The following is a 21,224-nucleotide window of genomic DNA, read 5'->3' as shown; positions in this document are numbered from 1 at the left end:
GACATGACTTCATTAGTCTTTCATGTCTTCCTTTCTACTGAACGCTCACTCTTCTGCCAGGGCCCTGAGAGAGAAAATGACAGAGGCTTCTGAGGCTTGACTGCAACCTGAGTATCAGGAAGCCTGGTCCCCTGTGTATGGAAGTTGGGGGCCATCCTCTCCACGATCAACTCTGTTCCTTTGCAACGTCAGCCTTGTAGGCAAATGAATATTTCCTAGTTTCTGTGGGTTTAGGTGATACACGGAGAAGGGCCTGTGTAACTCTACCCATTAGAACTATACGCGAATCTAGAGCCAGAAGTGATTCCAAGGCCAGGGTAGGGAGGGTGAGGCAGGGAAGCTGCTTGCCTAAGGGATAATCATTTATTTTACCCATGTCTGCAAGGCTAACCAGTTTCTCTCTCATGGGTGACGTATGAGTTCTCTCTGCTACAGTGGCTACCTTGGGCATTGCCCCATCTTCACAGTGGTGATTCCGGAGGCCCCCACTAAGATGAGCATTAGCCCTGTGGTCGCTGGAGCATGGAGAAATTTGGGAGAGGGGCCAGGCTGTTGGCCCAATCTGAGAGACGTGGATGCTAGAGGCGACAGCTGTGGCAGATCATTGCTATCAGACATGAGTGGGCTCTGACCTCTCCCAAGGGGTCAGGCATACCAGGGTGTACGTCTTGGCTCATGCATTCCCACACCACCCACGAGGGTCTTCAAACTATGAGGATGGAGAACACTCACCCCAACTCCCAGCTTCACTATTGTCTGTAGAAGGGTCCTAGCCGGGCCTGTCTCCATGGTGAGGCCCACTGTGGTGTAGGAAGGTTAAGCCACATGGCAAGGAACCTCTGTGGTCAGGGGCAAATGTCACAGGCACAATGTGTCACTAGAGAAGACTCCTCTAGGCTTACCTGAAACAGGCCTGAAGGAGTCATGCTGCCCACTGCATGGGGGGGGGGGACTAGCCATTTCAGCCTGGCCTTCAGGGTAGCTGCACCCCACAGATTCTTGGAGGAGCTCTCCTTTGTACCAGAACAGGGCTGCCCAGAGTCATGCTTCCTCCTCCTCGCCCTTCCACCGTACCCCACTCTCCCCCCACCCACTCATGTCATAAACACACAGGCACACACCCCACTCCAGGCCAAGCAAAATGGAGCAGTGGACTGGAAGTCCTTCTTCCTCTCCCCCTACCTCTCTTTGAATGTTGGCCCTCCTTGGCCATTCTGGGCATCCTGAGCAAATAGCAGAGGTCTAGACTTGACCCATTCTGGGGATGGGTTTAGGGTTTGAGAGCAATGCCCTCATCAGACAACATTTTGGGCAAAAAGTCTGCTGTTGTTACTGTGTGAGAACGTGACCTGACAAGTTACCTGTTTGCATCTTTGCACATTACCTAGTGTCTTAAAAAAGGGGGAGAATTCCTCTCGATGGATGACTACAGTACAGAACAGAAAAGAGATCAAACCAAACCAAGAATTTCTTAAAGTTCTGGTAGTAAACAGGCATATGATATTATTATTGTTGTAGTCTTAATAATAAGCAATTATACGTCCAAGGAGCTTTACAGTCACTTAGCTATTCCTCACAACAGCCCTGTGAGGTAGGTCGACATTGTTACCCCCATTTTACAGATGGGGAAACTGAGGCACAGAGAGGTTAAGTGTCTTGCCCAAGGTCACACAGCAAGTGAATGCTGGAGCTGGGACTAGAACCCAGGTTCCCTGACTCCCAGTGTCCTTGAAACTAGGCCATACTGCTTCCAAAGAGGCATCCCAGACTGGCTCTGAGCGCGAGTTAGAGACAGACAATGTTAGATGAGGTTTGGGTATGGTGGCATTTCCCACAGACACGGTAAGATGGGACCTGAGGTCTGCCTGGTTGGTTTTGGCATGCGGGTGTATGTGTTAGTGTCAGTGGGTGTGTCTGAGCTTCCTGGCCTTCCACTTATTAGTGCGTTCTGGACTGGGTCACTGCAGCAAGCAGGGCCGGGCACTCAGTCAGAAGGGCATGGCACACTGGCATAAAAACGGAACTCTCTGCTCAGTGCCAATCAGCCTGCCAGTCTTTGGGAGTCTGGGCAAAAACTAGGGGTGCAGGACTTTGAGATGGAGTCAGCTGCCCACCTTAGGCAGGTCTGCGTAATCCTTTTTAATATATATATATATATATATATATATCTAATATATATATATCATTTAATTGTATTTATTTATTTATTTTCTGGCCAGCATCAGCAAGTTGTGTTCATTTCATTTCTCTACGGGGCAGCTGCCCTTCTCCTCTGCTCTCTCTCTCACTCCTGTCCCTTTCACTGAGTCTCTGGTTTGGAAGGGAAAAACCGTAACTCATACATTTCCCTTTCATGAAAAGGAGCCACCATGAGCAGTGTCCGCAACAGGCAGCCATGGCTCCACAGGTGAGCCACGGCCCCGCTTCTGCCTTCCAGAGGAGTGCCTTGCTCGGAAGGGGTCTCCCCGGGGCTTTGGGATTGCTCTTGCCTGCATTTCTCCTGAAATGCTGCGTCAGTAGAAATAAGCCCGAGTGTGAGCTTGCCCTTTCAAGGCCTTAGCCACAAGCGCCTTCGGACTAACCAGCTTGGTGCGGTAGCTCAGGCAGAGAACTCTAAAGCATCCGTTCAAGCATCTGAAACAAACGAATCAGCCAGTGAAATCCCATCTGTTAGCATCTGTTCTCCTCTTACATTAAAAAAGGAAAACATATATAGATATATGAAAGAGCAATGCTACGGCTTCAGGTGGAATCATAGTTCTTAAAAAAAAAAAGAATCTCATTGCCTTCCAGATTAAGGTGACAATATTAACAGGACCACACGTAGGTCAGATCTCTGGGAGGAACTAAGCTGTCTTGGTGCGCCTTGCCTGAGAAGGCCACAGTGAGGAACACTGGAGACTAATAGCTAGTTTCAATACCACCTGCATCTCCCAACCACCCCCGTCTGTGGCCAAGGCATAGACCTTAATGCCACTCAGCCTAAACGCCTAATCCTGCAGAGCTATAGAACGGGCTCCTTAAATCCAACTTCTAGACAGACAGAGGACTAGCTGCCTGGGGTTCCCTGTGGTTCATCTGGGTGGTTTCTCACATGGAGGACATTGTCCCCAGACTCCATGAGAGCAGACAAAAGACTTGAATGTCAAAGAGAAATGAACAAAACTCTCCCCACTTTGGGGCCTTTTGGAGCACGTGGCATCCCAGAGGGCATGCCCTCTCTGGGGGTGCAATGGGCCTGCAGGAGAGAGGGGGCTGAGAATTTCTGGGGCTGCGTGGCTATGTTTCTTTATTTCTTTGTTCACTGTGGAAACTTGTAGGTCACTCGGATGCAGCAACATGGATGAAGAGCAAACGCTGAGTCAAATTAAAGGGAACATGTTTTGCGATGAGTGGGCTAGAACAGAACGGCTGTGTGCAGCTTCTCTCTGGCTCCTGTCCTAGAAGGGCGAGAGAGTGAATGATGGGGATGAAGGGATGGATGAAGGGGTGGATGGAAAGTGCACACTCACTCAGACCACAGAGGCCAGAGGGCACAGGTGCCCAGCTCCACCCCATGCGGAGGCAGGAGCACCTTCAGCCATGACCCGCCACAGGGAAGATTAACAACACTTGGTCTGAACACAAGGAGACCAGGATGAGCCCACAGGGTTCAGACCACAGTGTGTCTGTGTGCCCTTAAGAGCCATGACATGGAATGGGTGTGTGGAGCCTGAGTGCCGGTTCTGAGAGCTCTTCAGACAGACCCCACTCTGCAGGCCAGCACGCACAAGCTAGGCTGTTCACACAGTAGTGCCACACTCCACTTCCCACTACAAGCAGCCCGGGAACCATGCCTGAGGTACCCTGTTGCCAAAATCATGTTGCTCCTTTCTCAATCAGCCAAAGGCCCGCGGCAGCTGTCTCAAGGGCGCCTTCCTCCCACGACCGAGCCCAGTTCCCTACCTGCTACATCACTCATGATATTTCATAATGCAGAAATGGAGGCCTTCTTATGCACTAATTAAATGTAGAATAACACTCACACTTAAAGCCATTTCTATAGCAGAGGAAGCCAAAAATGTAATTAGGATTATCCATCAAGGAGACAAACATTTTCTATTTTTAATGCTTGTTTCAGAATCAAATGCCTTTTCAGAGTTTAACTGTCAAGATTAGGAACACAACTTAATTTTCTATGCTGTATACTTAATATAAATTACAGCCCTATCCTCAATTCTCAATAGAACCATGGGAAAACGTATTTGTATCATCTAACTGGAAATATTTGCCTTTTACCAATAAAATTAAACTTTCTTTAAATAATAAAAATGAAAAGTATTAAACGGGAGAAAAGCCTCAACATTATTTTAACATAAGGTGGTTGTCTCCACCCAGTGCCTTCATGGCATACTGTTGGTACCATCTGAGCCTTCCTTCAAGGCTCAGTAAACTCCACATGCAGTGACTATTTAAGCCATGTGCTGTTTACACTATTTCAGATACCGAAACATGCATCCAGCCACCAGAGCAAGCCTTAGGGCTTCAGAAAAGCTCTTAACCCGCGCCCCATACACACACACACTTCCGAGTGTTTCCATATAGACCATTCCCTGGAACCCAAGAGTCTCGTAACTCAGACACAACCTCACTCTACCGTAAACTGCAGCAGAGAGATCAAATCTAGAGTGGACTAGAGTTCTAGAGCAGCAAGGCATTCTGGGTAGGCAGGGTGTATCCACCAAACTCGGAAATTCAGTCAGTCTCTCCTACAGGGCTGAAGATCACGTGAGGGGACAGCCTTGGGCATGTGCTAATGCTCTCTGCTGGTGGCCAACCTCGTCCTGCTGCCACCAGGAGCATACAAACCAGGGACTGACTCAAATCTGCAAACTCAAGCTTTTCAGATTTTGTCATGAGAGGCTGCTTATGAGTTAGAGTCACAGCAGTCACGTCTGCAAACCAGATCAGCAGGAGGGAGGTGAGAGCTTACATCGAAGCCTATGACCTGAGATGGCAGCAAACCAGATGGCTGAGCCTATAACTCACTCAGCTATAGGGGACGAAAGAACCCAGACTGACTCGAACAGATGTGGGTGATATTTGTTCAACCCCTAGGATCTTGCCACGATTCATCCGGCCACTGCCCCCAGGTCATCTGCTAACCTGTGATACACACACCCCACATCCCTTAACCACCACAATTCTTCATCCTTATTCATATTCTTTCTCCCAGCGAGATCACACTCAGGCCTCGGCTTCCAGTTACCCCTTGGAACACACAATGATGCTGCGGATTTGCTCCGGAACAAAGCGCAGGACTGCTCCATGTTGTGTCTTATGTCAACACTCACAAGGCCACATTTAAGAACCATGAGAACAGGGACATAAGAGTAACTTTCATGTCAACTTTTGGAGAAGCAAGGAAAACATCTTCGTTTGTGATGGACTGAAGGCACTCCGGGTAGCATGGACAGCTGGACTTAGGACAGCTCGTCACTCTCCATATATCCCTTTGCTCTGCCTCTTAGCATCTGTCCCCAGTTCTCTTAAACACCACAGGCCCCTGAACTACCTTCTCTAGCTCCCCTGCCTACAGATCCTAGCATGACACCTTGCCTCTCCAAGCCTGCCCACCCAGAGCTCTGGACATCTTTAGGATTCTATGGCCCTTCGCCTTTGAATGCCTGAGCCCTGATCGAACCAGATATTCCTAAATGTCACACCCACACTCTAGGGGCCTGGAAGGGATAACCTTGTACATGCACGCATAGGTGCCTGTGTGCGTGCGTGCGTGCGTGCGTGCGTGCGTGTGTGTGTGTGTGTGTGTGTGTGTGTGTGTGAAGGGGCAGGTCCTAGAGGAAGGGGGATGGGCCAGAGGCTGGCCTGTGTATAGTACTTGCACAGCAAGCCTCACTGCCATTGAGAGACAGCACACAGACACAGACACGCCACACACACACACACACACACACACACAGAGTACATACTAGGGAGTGATGGATGCTATTGAAATGGACCAAAAACCAACAAGCCGTGGGGTAAGAAACAAACGAAAACAAAACAAAGCACTTGCGTTCAGATGGAAAGCTGTCCACTGGGCAGCAAGTCCCTGAGCCCAGGGCTACGGGAAGAGGAGCCTGCCTAGGGGACGCTGCCTTCAACCTAAAGGACGCTGCCCTCCGCCTAGAGGATGCTGCCTTTGGCCTAGGGGACGCTGCCTTTGGAGAAGACCCAGGTGGCCAGGGCATGAGGTGAGCATTCACTCTTTTCCCATCATGGCTGTCCTGGGGGCCTTGCACAGACCAGATGGCGGCAGGTGCCAGGTTCAACGGAGAAGACAAGTAAGGGAGGAAGGACTTACCTTGTGGCTCAGAAAGGGCTAGTCCACAGTGTGGGGAGTGTGCGGTATCTCAGTTTAAACAAAATCCTCTGGCACTGCTCAACCATCAATAGTCAGCTCTCTAGCAGCTCAAATTAAAGCTGGCAACACAGTTAGTGACAAGAACAGAACAAGAGGACAATTCACCTGCAGGGCAATCGTGGTGTTCTTCGCGGGGTACTTCCCCACCAGGCCTTGTTCTTTCCGTTTCTTGAATTTCCTAAAGTAGTCCTGTATCAGGAAAGTGGCATAGAACTTCCCCACGGTTACCTCATCATCTAAACGGAGAGACCAGACACAGCTCTCCCGAATCAGCACATTTGGACCAAGAGCCTAAACCCTCACTTCTGGTCAGGGCAGGGGTGGGGCGGGGCAGTGCGCAAAAGGCACCAGGCTCTCAGTCTATCACAGGGGTGGCTCAGTCTAGCAGGAAGCAAAGCTTTGCAAAGCAGTTAAGGCTCAAAGTTAGAGTCAGTTAAAACAAACGGATCCTCAGAGTGGCAGAAGGTAATGCATATTTATCACGAGTTTGGAGAGAGTAGCGTATTAGTAACAGTAGGCAGCGCCACCTTGGTTATTTACTTAAAATAAACATTACAAAACAGAAAGGCCTTGCAGGCCACATTTCCCGCCCTGTGCATAGAGATTTGCATGTGTAATTACCATAAGCATTGAATGCAATTAAGCATCCAAATCCCCAAGTCACAGATGGAGGCCTAGAAAGGTGACGTGAGCTTGGAAGGAGAGGAAGGTCGGAACAGAGACTGCAGCTCCAGATCTCACGCGCTCCCCCGCTCTTTGCCAATAAGCTCCGAGACCATTTCTTGGTTTGAAATTCACAACTACTGGATTTCTGCATGGCAATGGCAGCTCCATCTAACCTCAGCACTGAGCAGGCTCTATTTCTGCTCTGGTCAGAAACAACCTCCAGCATGTATCGCTCGGGAATCAGAACTCTGCTGGCAACTTTGAAGGTGATGCATGAGGCAGAATAGGGGCTCCGACTGTCTCATGGTAAACCGTAGGGGACATGTCAGTGTGTCCCGTGCCCTGCCCCTAAGGGTGATGCCACCACACCTGTAGGGTGCTGAGGTCTTCTGGGTAGAAACTGGCAAAGCTACATTAGCAGCCGAGCTTGTGTGGGGCTGTGTTGGGGGTTGCATGCTGTCTGATGGGACCTAAAAAGCATGGGAAGAGGAACAGCTGTGGGTGCTTGGGCTTCTGGTAAAGCTGGCCTTGCAAGAGTCATGTGGGTAGAGTCAAGAGGATCAACCTGTCTAAGAGTATATTCTCCCCTATAAAATGGAGCTCCGTCTCAGAAGAACTGAGGATGTGGAAGAGAAGGTGTACAAGGCACTAGAACCCTGGTGTAGGCTGCCCTCGAGTCGAGTGCCCTTCGATTACAAGCCGTCAGTCACTACTCTTTCAAAGCAAGCCAACACGATCACTTACTGAAGTGGATGGTAGCACATAGGTGGTTTGGGGCTGCTGGGACCCACTGAGTCCACTGATACAACTTTGGTGGGTTTTATTTAGTGCCCGTTTGCGTGGTAGCACCCAGAGACTGCTGGGCCACTTTGGGCAGCTTCTCCAATCCCTTTTGCCAGAAGGTGCTCAGCATTATCTGAAAGGCTGTTTTGGGGTGGGTTGGACATGATAAATGTTAAATTCCTCCTGAGCCCAAGACAGGAAAGCCCTGATGTGGTGGAAGGGTTGCTGAAGAAAACTGAGGGCTCTCTGACTGACCCTGACGGGTTCTGACGGGCCAGTTCATCTACCCCATCCAGCAAGGCACCCTGTCTGGGTATGGGGGGGGGGTGGACTGTGTCCAAACCCGGTTTATGTTCCTCACACAAAATCTACATACAGTTCTGCTTACCCGTCTAAGAAAGGGAGAGGTTACATGACTGGACCTGAGCCCAGGGCTCTCTCCTCCTCCAGCCCTAGCTCTCCACTAAGAGCCTGGCTCTAGCCATGTCCAACACCCACTTTCCTTTGAGTGGCCTCTCAAGTTCTTCCTAGCGCTCTCCTAGTAGGCCATGGCTGCTGGGACAGCCTAGCCCCAGAGCCCAAAATCTCTGCCACCTTCAACAAGCAGATGTCTTTTGTATTTCAAGGCCCCATGAGCCTTGGAAGACTCCCTGACTCAACGTAGAGGATCATTGTGCTCATCTATACCAGGATGTTTCTGGTAAAAGAAGTTCTGGCTTTCTCTTCAGCTCTGGAGTGGCAGGGCAGGATTCAAGGATGACCTGGTTATCTTCCCTGAGAAAAAACAGTGCTGAGAGACCTGGATGAATAAGATCTCCAAAGATCAAGAAAAGCTAAGGCTTGAGCAGGCTAGGGAAGGAATGGAGAGAAGAAATGGCGTCTGGGCTCAGTAGAACACAGAGCAGACCCAGAACCAGGCAGACGGCAGGAGGATCTCTGAGGGAGAGGAGCCTCTAAAGAGAAAGGGATCCATGAACGAGCAGAGACAAAAGGGCACTGAGAGCCCAGGCAAGACTCCAGTCTGAGGCATCTCCGCATCATGGCAGGAGTGGCGAGGCTGCAGGCACACAGCAGAGATGTGATGATGCCAGGATGTCCTCCCCAGCTGGTTCCTGACATCACCTGTCCATCAAGCTCACTGTGAGCTGCAACATCTGGGAACGTATCCCAGCGGCAAAGCTGCCTAGACAAACATCACCAGCTCTGAGTTCACCCGAGCCCCCCAGGGCACAGGCCCACCACTCAGTCTGCTCTCCCTAACCACATCACACTGCGGGAGACACTAACACCTGGAACCACTGTCTGTCTGTCACAAGGGATGGACCATGATGTCATGTTAGTGTGCCATGATGAGGAAAAAGTTGGGAACTACTGGTCTACTGGAAGATAAGAGAAAAAAAATGAAATAGACCAATGATGAATACAGACACTAAAACCCAACCAGAGCCATCCACTAAGCCTGAATGGCACTGCTGTTTGTTCTCCTTTGGTGCAAATGTCCCTAAATAAGGTGTAAATAGATAAGCAGGTGTTATATTGGGCACAGGAATAGACACTACAAAATCTTGTGGAGCATTCCACCTCTTCCTAAGACTCTAGTTCTTTCTTCTCAGGTATCATAATGCCTCTAGCTGCTATCAGGGAACAGATTGACATCTATTATCCTAAACCCCAAACCATGTAAAGAAACACAGAGAACTACCAGGCCCCACAAATGGGGGATGTATTCATCCTTTCTGAGAAGTTTAGTAGAGATAAATGTTGATCAGTTTTTCAAAGGAAGGGAGTTTAGATCATAAGCCAAATTCTGAACTGGTTTTCCTAGTAAGATAAAAAGAAGCAGGGCATCCCAGTGATGCAGGGGACACTCTTCAAGCGTACCTTGTGTGAGAGGGGGCGATTCCTGCGGGCATTAGATGGGCCACCATGGAGGTGGTGTTTCCAAAGAGACAGAGTTGGAACAAGAGAGAGGTGAGTGTCTCGGGTTAGTGTGCAGAAGGTTTACACAGACAGGCACAGCCCACTATTCTGAAGCATGCATCTGTATTTTAAGAAACAATATAGGGGAATCCAGTTGGCAAGAGATAACTCTGATTCCATGCCACCACCCTAAAACAGAATTGCTTCAGAATATTCTGAGAGTTGAAAGGAATGGAGGCTGCAGAGAGAGCGCAAGCGTAGTGGTTACAACAGTTTAAAGAGCAGTTCATCTAAGCCATGCGACCACTTGGATGTGCAGCTGAAAGGAAAAAAAAAAAGGAAACCAAGAGGAGTTTTAAAAGTGCAGAATCAGGTCTGGGGAGCTGGGGGTCTTCAAGTGGGAATTTCCCCCCAACTTTGGTCATTTCTTTCCGAGTTGTTTTCCCAGAGGTGAGCCAGTGGCTAGGCCAGCTATGGGTGGCCTGAATCACCAATGAAAGCCAATCCCACTAAGAAGCAGAACTGGCTAATAATACATGGCTCCCTCTGTTCTCCAGGAGGCACAGGATTCGGCTTCCAAATCAGAACCACGTCATCCTATTAAAGCTCGATTTGTTATAAAACATAGCAGATGTTTATCATGCATCCAGGCCAGGGTGAGCTGGACAGCTAGGGGGCGGGGGCACTGGGTGAGCAGATTCTGCACTTTTAAAACTTGAAACAAAACGGTTGGAAAATAACCATCTCACTTCTACGTCCACATGTACTTAAACAAAAATAGAGAAACACTATATATATATAATATGTAGATATTATATATATGTAAAGTTTAAATGTTTAGTCAGTTAATTTGTGATAAATAACAAAAGGAAATAAATAAGCATGCTTGTTAGTTCTACCTCTAGATTCTCATTAAAGGACATCCTTGGTAACTATGGTGGTAAGTCCAACCTTAAAACTATTTTAGAAGTATTCTTTCCTAAAAACTACCCATTTTTCTCAAGACATTTAAAGGTGAGAACTAGATTTAGGCATTTCTTTTGGGGCAAAAGTCACAAACTTTGAATTTTGTGAGTGCTGTCATTCTCTTCTACTGATTTTTCTACCGATAGCAAAAACCCTGCTTAGACACGTGGGGTCTGACTCCTGCTCACTGAAGCCGCTCTTTGGCTAGGCTGCCTTCGTATCACCTCAAATACCTTTCTGTGAAGCCAAAGACTCCTCTGGCTGTGGGGCTCCCGCTCTATGGTTTGGTGAGGCATTCCACAATCCCCTCTGGGCAGGTGCTACACTGACACTAACTCCTGACCAAGAACTACTTAGGAAGCAGATCACACTGACCACCAGCTGGCGGGACAACTTGGTCAAGTAGCTTCATGCTTGTCTTCTTCCAGATTTTCTTTATCACAGCTCGGAGTTCTTCATTAGCTTGCTCCAAGTTCCCTGAATCCAAAAGGCAAAGAGGGGGTTGTGGACGTGGCATGGACAAGCCTTGCTTCTGTGGCCCAGAGCTCTCTCCTGCCCTTCACTATGCTGTTGGGTTCTTGGATTGCCTTGCTGATGGAGCTTTCCCCTTGGGCTCTTCACTGTGTGTGCCAAATTCTCTTCATATATGCAGAAATACTTGACAAGCCCATGCAACTGGAAGACCCACCACTGGGGGACAGTCATGTTTCACCTGGGCTCTGCCCTGCTCCGGACAGACTCTCAGACCAACTGCCTCTGTGACTGCCTCCTCCTCTTCTTTATCCTCCTTCATCTTCTCCCCTCCTCTTCCTTGTCCCCATATCCCCTCCCCTCCTCTCTCCTTTCTTCTTTCTCCTCCCTCTCCTTTCTTCTCTAACTCCTCTTCCTGCTCCTCTCCATCTCCCGCCTCCCCTTTTCCTTCTTTCTCTTTCTCCTTCGCCTCTACTTAGTTCTTCATTAGCTTGCTCCAAGTTCCCTGTACCCCAATCGTGACATTGTTCTTGCAGACTCTCTAGTCACTCACCCTCACCTCATAACCTGACTTCTCCCTGTATGTCTTACCTACTGATACATCAACATGGACCATCCTACCTTCTAGAACCATTAATGATGTGTGTTTGTAGCCTAAGAGGCACATGTTAGGCCTGAGGAAATTGGCTTTGCCAGGTAGAGCTCCAGGGCTGTGAAGAGCACCTATCCTCTGACTAGATACTGTCTTCTCTCAGTTCCCTTCTTGCCTCTACTTCCTCAGCTCAGGCTCGTTCCCCAGCCTGTGCAGCAAGCTGCTTCCCATGCCACCTATAAGGCAGGCTCTGAGCTAACCCAGAGGCACATTCCACTGCCTGCTTAGCCAGGTTTGCGCAGGGCTGAGTGTCATGATAAGAAGTCCAGCTGGGATTTGGAGCTGCTAACACGTCCCACATGCTAACCATGTGGTGCATGTGGTGTGTGTTTGTGTGTGCGCGCACACGTGCACAGTAGTGTCTGCACTGTCCACCCCGCCTGCTTAGAACTTTCCCCGACATCTTTGCATGTGTTTCCTTTTTGTGGACAAAGAAATTACTGCTTGGAAGGGTGGGTTGCCTTGCTGATGGTGTTGCTGAAGGCCAGCTGCAGTGAACCATCTGTGGTTTCTATCTATGCACCAATACCTTGCCTGTTTCTCCTGCAGTATAGTAAACAGTGTGGCGAATCAACTTGAGATATTATGGAACAAAGCAAAGTATGAAGGAAAAACAGAAGGGCTGGAGAGTCAGCTGGCCAGAGATATTCTTCCTGTATTCATGGCCTTTCCTGAGGCATCCCATTCATTAAGAGGAAGCCCAGAAGGGAAAATCAAAGTGTGTGTGTGTGAGAGAGAGAGAGAGAGAGAGAGAGAGAGAGAGAGAGAGAGAGAGAGAGAGAGAGAGAGAGAGAGAGGGAGACAGAGACAGAGACAGAGACAGAGACAGAGACAGAGGGGGGTAACATCTCCCCCTCCTGCTACTTGTCCTGTATCCTGCTTCTAGGGAGCACTTACCTTCAGTCTTGATCTTTAGAGCCGTCCGGACCAAAGCAAACAGGGTTGCATTGAACATGACCGTCCCATCACTGTTGAGAGGCATGTTCATGGCGACTAATCTCTGTGGATGAGAAAGAGCACTCAGGAGAACGCAGGTGTTCTGTGACGGCCATGACCCTTTTTGATATCCATTCTCTGTTTATCCCTCATTCATGCTCTAGTTGACCCTCACTTCAACTCAACAGCCATTTGAGAGCATTTCTGAGATGGTTAATTATAAGTATCAACGTCTACGGGCTACCCAGATATTGGGCTAAATATCATTTCTAGGCATGTCTGTGAGGTACTCTGGGAGAGATTAGTATTTGAATTGATGGGCTGAGTAAAGCAGATGCCTGTAAAATGGGTAGCCATCAATCATAGCATAGAAATGAGGAAAGAGATTGAATTTCCTCTTTGCCTCCTGTTGGAGGTAGAACATCAATCTCCTGACTAAGATGTCACTGGTTTCTCTTGCAGACCAGGCAGTGGTGATACACACCTTTAATCCCAGTAGTCACACTAGTTGCCATAGAAACAGGGCGGTAGTGGTGCACGCCTTTAATCCCAGCACTAGAGAGGACTATAAAACGGGAGGAGACAGCTCTCAGTCAGTCTCATTCTGAGGATTCCTGGAGGCAGGATCATCATTTTGGACTGAGGCAGAGGTAGGAGTTAGTGTCTGGCTGTTTTGCTTTACTGATCTTTTCTGGGTTGAACCCCAATATCTGTCTCTGGGTTTTATTAATAGTGCTACACCATCTGGTTCTCTGGCCTCTGAGATGAATCTCACTGGTCCCCTTGGTTCTCTGGCCTCAGTTCTCAAACAGCAGTGTACCACAGATCTCCTGAGTTCCCCACTAGAAGACGACAAACTGAAGAACTTCTCAAAATCACATGTGCCCATACCATAATAAACTTCTTCATGTGTATGCATATATGTGCATGTATCTATCTATAAATGTATACCTATACACTGGTCACACATACAGATATACACATATGTATGCCACAACCATCTCATCAGTTCTGTTTCTCCAGAAAATGCTCATGAATACAACCTACCATCTGTGAGGGACCTGGGATAACAGAGATCAAATTTCAGTCATGAAATATAAATGCTGACAACCAGCTGCTAATTGATGTTAAATAAATAAATGGTCATTGTCCATGCATTCTTGTCTCGTTCATAGCTCTCTGCATCTTGGGGCCAGGTATCCCCTCTAGGTACATCCTTAAGGATTTATGATAGTCAAATTTATGATACAACAGATACATAGGCCAGGCACAGGGACTGAGTCTTGGGCTGCCCACTAGTAGAGCTCGCTACTGATCACAACCCAGAGAGTGTGTTCTTTCAGGACATTTCCAGAAACAGGACATCATGTGCTATCTCAGGTAGGTCTCCATGGCTCCTCTGAAGGCTTGGTCTTTCCAAATAGATCAACACTTCCTGCTTCTTGCTTCTCACTTCTCTCCAGGAACCTCTAACACCAGCATCAAGGGAAGGTGCAGGAGAACATGGGGTAAGTGACACCCTCTTTGGGCCCCAGTCAGCTTGTTGTAAATTCAGACAGCAGGCCAGGCCAACAGGTCTTGTGAGGACTGAAGAAGACCACAGACCACACACACCAAGGTTTCATACCTGGCATATGATAAGTGTTAATTAAGTAATGCTAATATGCTAAAATTTTCTAGCTGGGTGTGGCACACATCCTCATCCTTGGGAGGCAGGGTCAAGCAGATCTCTGAGTTAGAGGCTAGCCTGGTTTAGCCTGGTCTTCCAGGTCAGTCAGTGCTACACAGTGAGACCCTCTTTAAAAAACAAAACAAAATCCAAATTTATTTGTTTGTTTGTTTTTGGCTAACAATTTATTGCAAAAGAAAGATTTAAATTTTTCCCCTATCCTACTGAAGGACTAGAATTCAGCTTCCTGGGAAACCTACCTAAATTACAAGTTCTACCGTCAACCTTTCCTGTCTCCAAAATCAGTGCAGCAGGATGACTGGGACCACCATTCGCTTTCCTGACAAATACTAAGTCAATAAAATGAGTGACTTTGTGTCTTAAGAACCCTTAGATCCTTTATGTAAAGGAATGTGGAATCCAAACAAAGATAAACTCAGCCAGCTGGGTTCTGTGCTCTGGATGGGCTTCCGCAAGAAGTTCAACAGGCAAACCTTATATTCCTGTTACTACAGTAACATGAGATAGTTTCTGTGGGCTGTATGAGAGAAAAACTAACATGAACAAGGACTCCAAACAACCAGTGTGGGGGATCCCACAGATACCTCAGCTTCATGCCCCAGGGAGGGGTGCTCTAGAACTCTACAGCAAGGAGGCCACACGCGACATGTCACCATTTCTACCACCGTCAATCTAGGGCTCAGTGTCTCTATCGCTGCCAAAGTAGGACCCAATGTCTACCATCGCCAAGCTAGGTTCTAATGTCTACAACTCCCAAGTTAAGGGTTAAATTAGTTCTTTCCTCATTACTCTCTCCTCATCTGTCTGTGAGGTACTCCCCATTGTACTTCCTCAGAGGGTCTCCATGCTGCCTTCTCCTCTTTGCCCATACCCACGGCCCTCATCCTGGCTGCCCAGCTTCGCTCTGTCCTGCAGTCTGCTTCTTCATGCGAACACAGTCAGCTCTGCAATGGTAACCTGAAATCCATGCTCCTTCCCTAGTTCCATCATTCTCCACAGGACTCAGTGTGACACAGAGTGATCAGTCAGGTTCAGCTTATGCATGGAGCCCTCTGTCACTTCTGGTGTTCTAGTCAGTGGCTTGCTGTCAGTCAAGCTGAGGCTCCTTCTGCCATAGCCTGGACTCTGGATTCCCTCTGTGAAGCCTTTCTTGCCTCTGACTGGCTCCTAGGTTTCCTCTGTTTGTTACGTTGGTTTGGTGGTGCGGGGGACTCAAATCCAAGGCCTTTTACATGCTGGATAAACACTGTCACAGAGCTACATCCACGACCCCCTTGCCTTGTCCTCAATATCATTTTTCTCGGACATCTAACCAGGTGACAGCTTGTAGCATCCCCTTCCTCTTCTTATTGTTCCTGGTGGGATTCTAGGTGTTGTAAACTTGAGGGTGCCTCCGGTGCAGAAAACATTCATTACTCTCTCCACAGGCCCACCTTAAGGAGGGCCTAGCTGAATGTCACAGTGTTTGTGATTAGCAAAGCAGCAAACAAGCTGTCACGTTTGAAGGCAGGACACTCACCTTACATGCTACTCGGTGTGGACACAACTTCCCAAACCCCAGAGGAGGTTGGATTCGTCGAAGCAGAGTGACCACATCAAGGTGCTTTATCCTTCCCCTGGAAGAAAGCATAGTCTGCGGTCCTAGGCTGCACGGCCTTCCAGGAGTGGTCAGTCCCCTGCTTCCACCCGCCCTTCCATGGGAGCCTCCCCTGACATCCCCAAAGGATGCCCACAAGCCAGGTGGGTGCTTTCCAACCTACTTTGCTTCTGGGTCATATTCTGACCATATTCTTTTGAATTCATCCAAGTGGTGAGGCCCCAGAATAGACCAGTCCCGGGTCAGATAGTCAAAATTGTCCATGATAACAGCCACGAAGAGGTTGATGATCTGGAAAAGTGGATCAGGAGGGTATTTCAGAGATGGTAGGGGAGATCCCTTACACTCTATCTGCCTCCTAACTACAGAGGCACGGAACCCACGTTGCAGTCGCAGGCCATAATACTCTCTTGCTGTAGGAAAGGGCAAGCATCTGGCCAGATGGCTTGACACACACTCGGGAGGGGTGGGTGGGTGCATTAACTAGCACCCTAAAGCACCCTGTAATCTTGTAATTTAATTGTAGCTAGAGACAGCTCACACTTTGGGGGCACTTAAGCCATGTGAAATGTTAGAAAGGAAACAGCAGCCCTCAGTAGCAAGGGGGGGCTGGAAATTATGCCCAGCCCATCAGTGAGCTGTGACATGGGCCAGATTAAGCAAGACTTGCCACCTGCCTGGTGGGGTCGAGAGCGTACCAACTGTTTCAAAGCACGACAAGGAGGCACTACTGGTCTGAACCCCAAATGCCACAGTGGTTCTGAAAATGGAAACCAAGGTCCCTGAGGCTGCTTACCAGGAACGCACAGAGCATGTAAAAGCTGATGAAATAGACAATGGCGAAGTTGCTCCCGCAAGTGTATTCCTCTCCGGGGTTGTAATCTGAGTCCGGGTCACACAGTTTCCCCGGGAGGCAGGCAAGCATGATCTCCTGCCAGGCTTCCCCTGTGGCACACCTGTTTAAATGAAGGGAAAGGGTTTTAATTGGGGAAACGATGTGTTAAACATTTGGGAAGAAAATTCTTGTGTAAAATATATGTAAGTGTAGCAATGCCATTTGGATTAGTGACAGTCTGGAAGCCCCACTTTCAGATATAACTTAGTAACTAGAGGCCCTGGTATAATATGGTTTATAAACGTGTCTGATGCAATTCCTTATATAAATGGGTATTCATTCTCTCCTCTCTCTTCCTCAAACATGCCTATTGCAATGATTTAATGACTCGTCCTGACTGATTTTGTTGAAAGGGAAGAGTTTGAAACCACCCAAGTTATCAATGAGTCCTTACAGTTGATGGAGTCATCAGACAATGCTTCTTGGTTTCTGGAAAGTTCTCTCAGTGTGAGGAGGGTTGCTTGCAAAGTTAGTTAGCTGGGGCTAAAGATAATCCCATAAAGTGTGAGGTTGTACATCTTAAGAGGCTGTAATTGGCTTTGCATAATGTCCCTGTGTTTCTCTGCATTTCTGCTTTCCTGGCTGTGCTCTGGAACACTCTTCACGCATAGGTATCTGGCCTACAGTGTTTTTTTTCTGGTGGTCTAAGTATCAGCTATAATCTGAATGACCCCCAACAGTTTTAACAATGCGATGGAAACACTAGTTCTGTTTAAGAAGCCAAAATTGGGGCCAGGGAGAAAGGTCAGTCGGTTAACAGTGTTTGCTGTCCAAGCCTGATGACCTGAGCTCAATCCTCAGAACCCACGACAGGCTAAAGGAGAAGACTGACTCTGACCTCCACACACACACAGTGCCATGTCCACCCATGAACACTGATCCTATTCATACATACACATGAAATAATAGTAACACATTAAAAAGATATAAAACAGCTGATCACAGAAGAACATACAATCCCAGCATTTTGAGAGGCTGAGGCAGGAGTATTGTCATGAGTTTGAGGCCAGCCCTGACTACAGACAGAGACCCTATTTCAAAACAAACAAAGTAACTAACGAATATAGAACGACAGCAACAACAAAACAAAAGTCTACCAAGAGCCAGCAGAGGAGCAAACATTCTAGGAGGACCACCCGCCGCCACCGTAGCAGACCCCCTCACCTGAAGAGCAGCAGCACAGCCTGGGGGAACGTCTGGAAGTTGTTGTTCCGATTGATCTGGTTGTTATCTCTCATGGCAACTTTCCCAAACATCTAGACGAGGAAGTTATTAAGGGAGAAAAAAAAAATCAGATTTCTGTCATTATTACAGTTTGGATCTTGAATGTTCTCCCAAAGTTCATGTGATTAGCAGCTTTGTCCCTAAGGGTAGCATTGTTGAAAGGTACAACTTTAAGAGGTCGGGCCTAGTGGGAGGTTCTCAGGTTGCTGGGGGTGTGCCTTCACAGGAGAATATGGGAAGTCTCTCTGAGCCTGTTCCATGATGCATTTCTACGATGGTGTCCCGCCTCGTCATGGGGCAAAGCAATGGGGCTAGTCGATCCTGGATTAGACCACCTAAACTGCAGGCCATAATAAACACTTTCTCTTTATAAGTTAATTATCTCCAATAATTCAGTATGGTCATGCAATACTGACTAACACAGTCATAGAAAAAGACTCATGTGACTTTTAGAACTAATTCAGGACTCCCTTAGGACCCAGGCTTCTTTAGGACACATGGCACCTTCTGCATGCTGCACAGATCTGCTGGGCACAGCATGTGCCATGCACCAGGTTGGACATTAGGAATACACTGTCTCAGAGAGGTACACTGTCACCCCGCAGGAGTCTCTGCCCTGAGGAGAATACAAGGGTGATCAAGCAATGGCAAACAGCCACAATGAGTGCTGGAACCTGACCCAACGTCGCAGGGAACAGGGAACAGGGAACAGGGAAGGGGCTCATTTCCCCAGTGCTAGGCAGACAGGATAGGAAGACCCCAGAGGGAGCAGTCCATAAACCTAGAACTGAAGGAGAAGCAGCAGTCAGTTAGGTGAGAAAGGCAAGAGTTCTCCAGATAGCAGGAACATCTCCTGGAAGGAGCACAACGTCCTGAGGAGGGAAGAGGAGCAGAAAAGAAATAAGACAAAGGGAATGGGATGAAGTCTTGAGGACCTGCCCTCCCCAGGCTGGGTATAGCATGAATAATAAAAACCCAGAGACAGATCTTGGGGTTCAACCTGAAGATCAGAAAAGCAAAGCAGCCAGCCACTGGCTCTTCACCCTCAGTCTGAAATGGGGACCCTGTGTCCATGAATCCTCAGAAGGAGACTGAGCTGACATCTATCTCCTTTCATCTTATATTCTTCTCTAGTGCTGGGATTAAAGGCATACACCACCACAGCCCTGCCTCTAGGGCTAACTAGTGTGGCTACTGGGATTAAAGGTGTGTGCCACCACTGCCTGGTCTGTATGGCTGACTAGTGTGGCTGTTTTACTCTCTGAACTTCAGGCAAGCTTTATTAAAATACAAATGAAATATTCACTACAAGCGGGGCCTTGTGGGCTCCGCCTGCCCAGCAAAGCTTTCCCACTGGAATGATGGGGCAGACTGGCATGTCAGAAGGGGCTGGGTTCTGGCAGATGCCTGCTATGAGAATCTGGAGCTAGGTGAGCAATGAAGCTCGCAGAGCCCTGAGCTACCTCTCATCACAACAGCCACAGCAGCATCACATGCTAGTCCATTACAGGGGCTCTGGTGTGATGGTGGCTCTTTCCTGGAACTCCCAATAAAATTCCTACAAGTACTTCTATGCCTCCAGGACAATAAATAAATAAATAAATAAATAAATAAATAAATAAATAAATACAATATCACTCTGTGCTGGAACTATGTCACTCCTCCCAGGTGCACCTCTCTGCAGCCAGAGCAACAACATTCTACCAATGTAGGACATTTGCCTCTGACTCCGGGTACTCAGAGCTGTTCGTTGTCTTCCAGCCACCCCAGGATGTTAGGACCCAGCTGTCAGTGAGGGCCCCAAATCTTTCCCAACCCTGGAGCACACGCTTTAGTCTCTCAGCCTAAGGGCCTGGGTCCATGCCCAGCTTTAGTCCTAACCATAGCGTCTGGGTGTATGTGAGAATGCCGGTGTGATCACCAGGCTTTGGGAATGCGGATCATTAGGGCAGAGCATGTGATCGCCAACTGATGACTTGGGCATCTCCTTCCCCACCCGGGCATCTATGGTGTTCTGCAGCTCCAATCAACCACAAGTCTTCCTGTCTATCTCATTCTCCTAAGACAGGAGTGCAGGTGTGGTCGGGGCAGAGGGCTAGCACAACAGGCTCCCACTGCATCTGGAACTCTGCATCCTTCTGTGTCTGGTTTCCTCTGGCAGCAGCTCTATCTTGGGAGTTCAATCCCACCCAAGGGACCATAACATTCTCTCTCCTTATCTCCTCAGGAGCCACAGCATTTGGCTGAAAACATCAAGTCCTGTCTTTCTACCTTACCTGGCCTAAGTACAGATCTGAGGGGTTCCGTGAGGGAAAGGCAGCTACTACTCACCTGCATGCCAATGACAGCGTAGATGAAGAAGAGCATGGCAATGAGCAGGGCAACATATGGGAGTGCCTGTGAGAGACAAGACTGGGGTTGGTGTGCTCATCCCACATGAGGCTAGCCCAGCGTAAGTGCTTCAGTTCTGGAGACCCACACACCTGCACACCTTGACTTACACAGTGTCACAGATAGGGTGTGCATTCCAAGCTCAGTATTGCCCCGTGCTAACCTGAACCGTTTTCCTTATAGACACACAGTCCTCAGAGAGTTTAAAGCATACCCTGCATCCTTCATAAAACTGTAATTGACCAAATCATTTCAAAATATCAGATTCCCCAATTGCTTCAATTTCCTCTGTATCGGGGTGGGGGTTGGGGAGCTGTTGTAGAGGAGTCGAGAAACATCTTTATGCAAAATCACCTTGATTCTGGGTTTTCTTAGAGTAGGAGCATAGGAGTAGAATTACTGAGTCAGAGGGTCAAAAACAATTTCTGAATGCAAAACACTTTAAAATGCAGTAGTAAGACATTTTATGAAAATATCTTATATTCAAAGAGATTACACGTTTTGCTAGACTTCATAGTTAATACATCTTGAGGTCACTTGGTCCTTAATCCTGTTGTATACTCAACCTGCTTAACTTGTCTGTAAGAATGAATCAATCATCCTTACTTGCCTCAGATTTCCTGTAGAATG

General features: G+C 48.1%; 1 protein-coding gene across 5 annotated transcripts in view; it reads right to left on the bottom strand.

Moving 5' to 3' along the window:
- The window catches only part of Cacna1d (calcium voltage-gated channel subunit alpha1 D), a 440,918-nt gene that overhangs the window by 16,060 nt on the left and 403,634 nt on the right, over positions 1 to 21,224 (bottom strand). For all 5 annotated transcript variants that reach the window (XM_038350011.1, XM_038350014.1, XM_038350013.1 and 2 more), the window contains 8 exons: positions 20,535 to 20,600; positions 18,144 to 18,235; positions 16,881 to 17,040; positions 16,248 to 16,375; positions 16,007 to 16,103; positions 12,759 to 12,861; positions 11,114 to 11,215; positions 6,509 to 6,639 (listed from right to left, as the gene is read on the bottom strand). In XM_038350011.1, the coding sequence (XP_038205939.1) occupies positions 6,509 to 6,639; positions 11,114 to 11,215; positions 12,759 to 12,861; positions 16,007 to 16,103; positions 16,248 to 16,375; positions 16,881 to 17,040; positions 18,144 to 18,235; positions 20,535 to 20,600 (879 nt within the window). The remainder of the gene's footprint in view (positions 1 to 6,508; positions 6,640 to 11,113; positions 11,216 to 12,758; positions 12,862 to 16,006; positions 16,104 to 16,247; positions 16,376 to 16,880; positions 17,041 to 18,143; positions 18,236 to 20,534; positions 20,601 to 21,224) is intronic.

Source organism: Arvicola amphibius, chromosome 12, assembly GCF_903992535.2.
Source record: "Arvicola amphibius chromosome 12, mArvAmp1.2, whole genome shotgun sequence".
Lineage (NCBI taxonomy): Eukaryota > Metazoa > Chordata > Mammalia > Rodentia > Cricetidae > Arvicola > Arvicola amphibius.
Note: the sequence above shows the minus strand (reverse complement) of the source record. Positions and strands in the feature narration are given on the sequence as shown.